Genomic DNA, 5,083 nt, shown 5'->3' on the forward strand with positions numbered 1-5,083 from the left:
TTTTCTAATCCTCACAGGTTCAAAAATATATGAACAGGCTCAAATATATCCATAAAAGCCAACTAATATGATTAAATGTCCCTAAGCAAGTTACAGCTTACCCACGCACTTTCTGCTGCCAACAAAAGCTTCTGGCTTGATGCCAGTTGGATGTTCGACTGCTCCTTCTGGCAGTAGAGATAGAGTTCATTTAGACTTATTGGTTTCATGGTACAGTCCCAGCTTTTAAGCATAGTTCACAACTTTTTAACAAAGTTGACATCAGGACCAATCCAAAAGCTTGATGTCTGCTGACTTTATCTATTCTAAAACCAGTGTTGATGTGCATTTTGGATCATTGTACTGTTTGAATACCCAACAACGTCCAAGTTTCTGACATGTATGTGTCAACTTAAAAAAAAACAGTTCAGCAACAACCCAGGAACCACCAAGTCTGAAATCTTGCAAAAACACAGATCAGAGATAAAAACTGGTTACAGAAGAAAAAAATTAGGTTGACATTAAGATTGTTGAATGGTAGGTCCAAAGACGTGAACATAACCCTTTCAAAAAGTTCTCTGTATTGTGTTTAAAAGTCTGGTCTGTGCAAGGAAACCAATCAATTTTCTCTAATTCTTTCAAAAACTGGGATCAAACGCAATCAAAATTATGCCAGAAGCTTATTGATTGCTACCAAATCACATCTTTGAGGTGCAGTTTGCAAATATGTTTTTCCCTGTTTTTGGCAGATGTTTGAGGAGTTTTAATTGGGTATCTATTATTATTCTTGACAGGAGTTTTGCATTTGTATAGAATGTGCTGTTTCATAATAACGATGATAATCAAAAGAGAAGGTTCCATTACAAAGAAGCTGTTTCTTGTATTTTTTTAATAAGGACCTCTTCAGTTACTTCAGTGATGTTCTTTGCACAAAACAGAATCCCGGAAATAATGGTGGGGAGTGAGAGAGCATCATCATGTTACCCTGCCACCTTGGATGGCTGAGGGTAAGGTATAAGAAGAACTTCCCTCAACGTGTGATGCTGTGGTATGAGAAAGACTAGACACACAAGTTGAGCTTCCTTCACATTCAACCGGAAGATTTATTCTTCTTGTGTGCTCAATCGTCTCTATGCCACCAACGCGGCAGCGCCCCTAGCGGTTTGTGTGTGGAATTACATAAGATTAACTAAAATAACACTAAAGAACTTAGTACAATGAGAAAGTAAAGATACAAAAATTAAAATTATGTTGGGGTGCCTATTTTCTTACTTATTGTTTTTATTTACTAAGAACTCGTTTTTCACCCCTCTACAATAACATATTCTTAAATCCAAAGACAGTTACAAAGCAAATTCATAACCACTGATAAATCCATTTTCGTCACTGAAAGTACTCTTAACTTGGAAGTTGTGAATGCATAAATGAAACGGATACATTCATGGTAAAACTCTTTTAACAGACTCTTTTAATGCCATCAACTTTGCAAACAGATGCTTACTACACAACAAAATGTTTTTGGCAATTAAAGATACATTACTCAATTACTTTTTGCTTCTGTTTTGTCCTCTTTGTGATCAGTGGTGTGCTGTTCGGGGCACACCTCCTTGGAGGGATCCATCACAACAGGTGGAGGTATGTTCAGACACGTCGCTTGATCTCTGAACTCTTCAATCTCCATCTCCTCCAACTGTCTCCTCTTGCTGAACAGATAGAAGTGTTGTCGCTTTCCTGACTCCACATCAAATTTCAGCAGGATGCAGTCGTGACAGGAGGTGTGGACAAAGGTCGTGGTGATATTGATGTCATCCAAGGTGAAGCTGCTGCCCTCCAAGGTGACGTTGTAGGACGCGTAGTAGCAGTTGCCATCTGAACGGCCGCTGCGTCTGAAGAAGAGGCTGCTCTCGTCGCCGTTGTTGGAAAACTCAGCGGTGGCGCTGTCTCTGCTTCTCAGTAGCTCCATGAAGGGCAGGTGGCTAATGCTGCCGGCAACCATCGTCCTTCTGCCCTCTAAACCACGAAGGTGAGGCTGACCTAAAGGCCGGAGCAGATCTTCACAGGCCAGAGGAACAGAACGGCTCACAGATACAAAACTGAGGAGAAGAACAGCGGCAGCTTCTACCAACATGACCGTGTTGGATAAATTCCTCATTTCCTCAAAGTTCAGGAACAGTTTCTGACCGTGGTGACGTTTTAGATTTTATACCTCAGAAACTTGCTGTTTCACAATTCTAAAAATACCAGCAAACAGAAATGGTTTACCTGCTGTGCATTCTGTGATTATGAAATGATGAACTTTTAGCTACACAGTTACTTGTTTACACTGGAAATTTACTGGCTGCTTTTCCCCTCTGTGAGGAGGGGTCAGTGGGTGAGAGGTACGCCCCACACAGGTCAAAAGTCAATCATGAAGCAGCACAAAGACGCCACAGACAATTATGAAAGCACATGGAGGTGACATAGCTGAAAACCGCAGGTTTCACCTCCTGGCTAAATTTCTAAGTGTACTTTCAGAGCTCAAAGTCAAAAAGTCAAGTTATTAGTTATTAATTAAAATGTGAAACTGGAAATGTACTTTTGAAGAACAAATAATTGAAATGGGTAAAGCGGTTTACAAACCAACACTTCACCACATGGAGAAAATATTGGATTTAGGCCTGGGCTTTGATTGAGAAATGTTATCATTAATATACTTCGCTATAAATTACACCCTTACACCCTTCTAGCTGCATGCTTGGTGTTGCAGTCCTGCTGGTGAGGCTGTGTCCCAGTATCAAGTCTACTGCGGTCTTCTTCAGCATTGCCCTGTGTTTAGCTCCATCCTTCATTCCAGCTCTGATCAGTTTCCATGTTCATAAAACAGGTGCAGAAATTGATCCCATGGCATGATGCTACTTCCACCATGATTCAAAGTAATAATTTTTATATATATGTTCAGTGTTAGAGTTTGCTACAAATCAGATCTGTTGCATGTAGGCCAGAAAGGTAGATTGTTGTCACATCTGATCGGAAAAGATGGCTTTTGATAAACTACTAAGAATAATTTGCATAATGTGCAGAGCAAATACTGTTAGTTGTTTTATCAACAGATTCATCTATTTGAGCTGTGGATCTCTGCAGCTCCTCTAGATTAACCATAAAATTCTTGGCTATCATTTGAGGTGGGCTGCCAGGTAATTGATCGGACTTGATGTTTTTAGGGGTTTCAGAGTACGGTGGACGACCACCTCTTTGCAACAAAGTATCATAGCTAAATTCCTACAGGGACGCTGAGTACTTGAGTGCTTGCTTTTTGTGCCGCTGAAGTAGTTGAAATTCTATATTCAGAAATGATTTATCTTTTTCAAACAGGTTCCAGTCACATCCTTCACACACTGTTGAAGTTTAGTCTTGGTTGAGGATGACTAAGCCTCTTTAGTGAAGGTCAATTTATCCAAATACCGAGAGGGAGGCAGAAAACCACTCATGTCTTTTATTGCTTTTGTCCCATTTATAAATGAACCGATGCTTCTCAGACGTCCATCATAAAAGTCAACATTTATTTAAAGTTCAACAACAGATGAAGAATCTGCTCCACAGTATTACACAAGTATCAGGTTTTCAACTTTAACTTTCAAGGATTAAATCAAGAACAAGAAATCAAGTCTTTCTGTGTGTTTGTTACAGATTATTTTGAGAGTTTATTTAGTGTTTAATTTTTCCGTGATTCTGTTTTCTGTCATCATCATTGGTCTGGACACAGCTCCTTAGTGGGGTCCATCATAGCAGGCGGAGGCATATTCAGACACTCCACCTGAGCTCTGAACTCCTCCAGCTCCTCCTGCTCCAGCTGCCTCCTCCTGCTGAACAGGTAGAAGTGAACCCTCTTCCCCGACTCCGCATCCATGCGCATCAGCAGGCAGTCACGACAGGATGTGTGGACGTAAGCGGCGCTCAGGTTGCCTTTGTCTGTCCCATCGAAGGTGAAGCTGCTGCCCTGCAGGGTGATGTTGATGGAGCTGTGTGTGCAGTTGCCGTGCAACCGGATGCTGCGGGTGTAGGAGATGCTGGTGTCACTGGTGGTGCTGGGGAAGTTTATGGAGGCGCTGTCTCTCTGCTTGAAGCGCTCCAGAAACGGGGGGTGGCTCAGGCTGCCCGCCACCAAAGCCCACTTCCCCTCCAGACGGCGAGTGTCCAGTCGATCCAAGGGCCGCACCGACTCTTCGCAGGTCAAAGGAGCTGAACGGCTCACGGGTAACAAACAGAGAACAGCGACGGCACACACGACAGGAATCATGATGTTCTGTCTATGCAGTCGCTTATAGAGCCAGTGACGCAGACAGTGAAATCAAGCTGTTTTTATAGTTGTTCCAGAGATGTGCGATTTCACAATGCAGCCATTTTTCACCTGGGGAATTTGGTGATTATGAAATCACCTCTCAGTCTGTGAACTGTCTGTGACCGATTGCGATATTTGTGAACTTTGTCTCATTGTAAAGACACTGAATTCTTGCACACAGAACAAAGCTGAATTCATTTGGGGATTAAATGCAAAAAATAAAAAAGACAATAAAAAATGCATAGATTAGTAGTGGGTGAACAGAATGAAAGAAGCAACAGCATATTTTATGAGTTCAGATTAAAAACATTCTTATTTAAGTAGGCATGTTCCATTAATTAAATTATTTGTGTCATTATCAGCATCATGATTTTTAAAATTTTAATCAGTTTTCCCTGTTAGTGTTTTTTGGTTTGGAGAACGTGATTTCTGTTACACTGACATGCCTCAGGGAGTGCTGCAGGAAATGATTTGAGCTCAAGACTCAAGATTCACAGACAGTTCAAGTCACATCTTTATACACACATGGATGGATGGATCTCATGTTTACCTATTTGAATAATCCAGTTCTCCACGGTGGAATGACTATAACACAAATAACAACTGAGAGTTGATTGTGAATGTTTTCCAGTCCACACAGGATCATGTCCTTGAGAGCATAGAGACCAAGGTGAGTGTTGGCAGGGGGCTTGTGTGGTGTCGCTGTTTTCTGAGTGTGCAGTCAGCTCCTTTGTTTTATCATTGTGCATAAGTAAGCTGTTCACCAGAAACTACATTGTAAAGTAC

The 5,083-nt window shown here is 41.4% G+C and overlaps 1 protein-coding gene across 1 annotated transcript; it reads right to left on the bottom strand.

Moving 5' to 3' along the window:
- Window positions 1–786: 786 nt before the first annotated feature.
- Window positions 787–2,254, bottom strand: LOC103468584 (uncharacterized). The gene has a single exon (XM_008415736.2). The coding sequence runs from the start codon at window positions 2,129–2,131 to the stop codon at window positions 1,520–1,522; it is 612 nt and encodes a 203-aa protein (XP_008413958.1). The 5' UTR covers window positions 2,132–2,254; the 3' UTR covers window positions 787–1,519.
- Window positions 2,255–5,083: the final 2,829 nt, after the last annotated feature.

This window comes from Poecilia reticulata, linkage group LG1, assembly GCF_000633615.1.
Source record: "Poecilia reticulata strain Guanapo linkage group LG1, Guppy_female_1.0+MT, whole genome shotgun sequence".
NCBI lineage: Eukaryota > Metazoa > Chordata > Actinopteri > Cyprinodontiformes > Poeciliidae > Poecilia > Poecilia reticulata.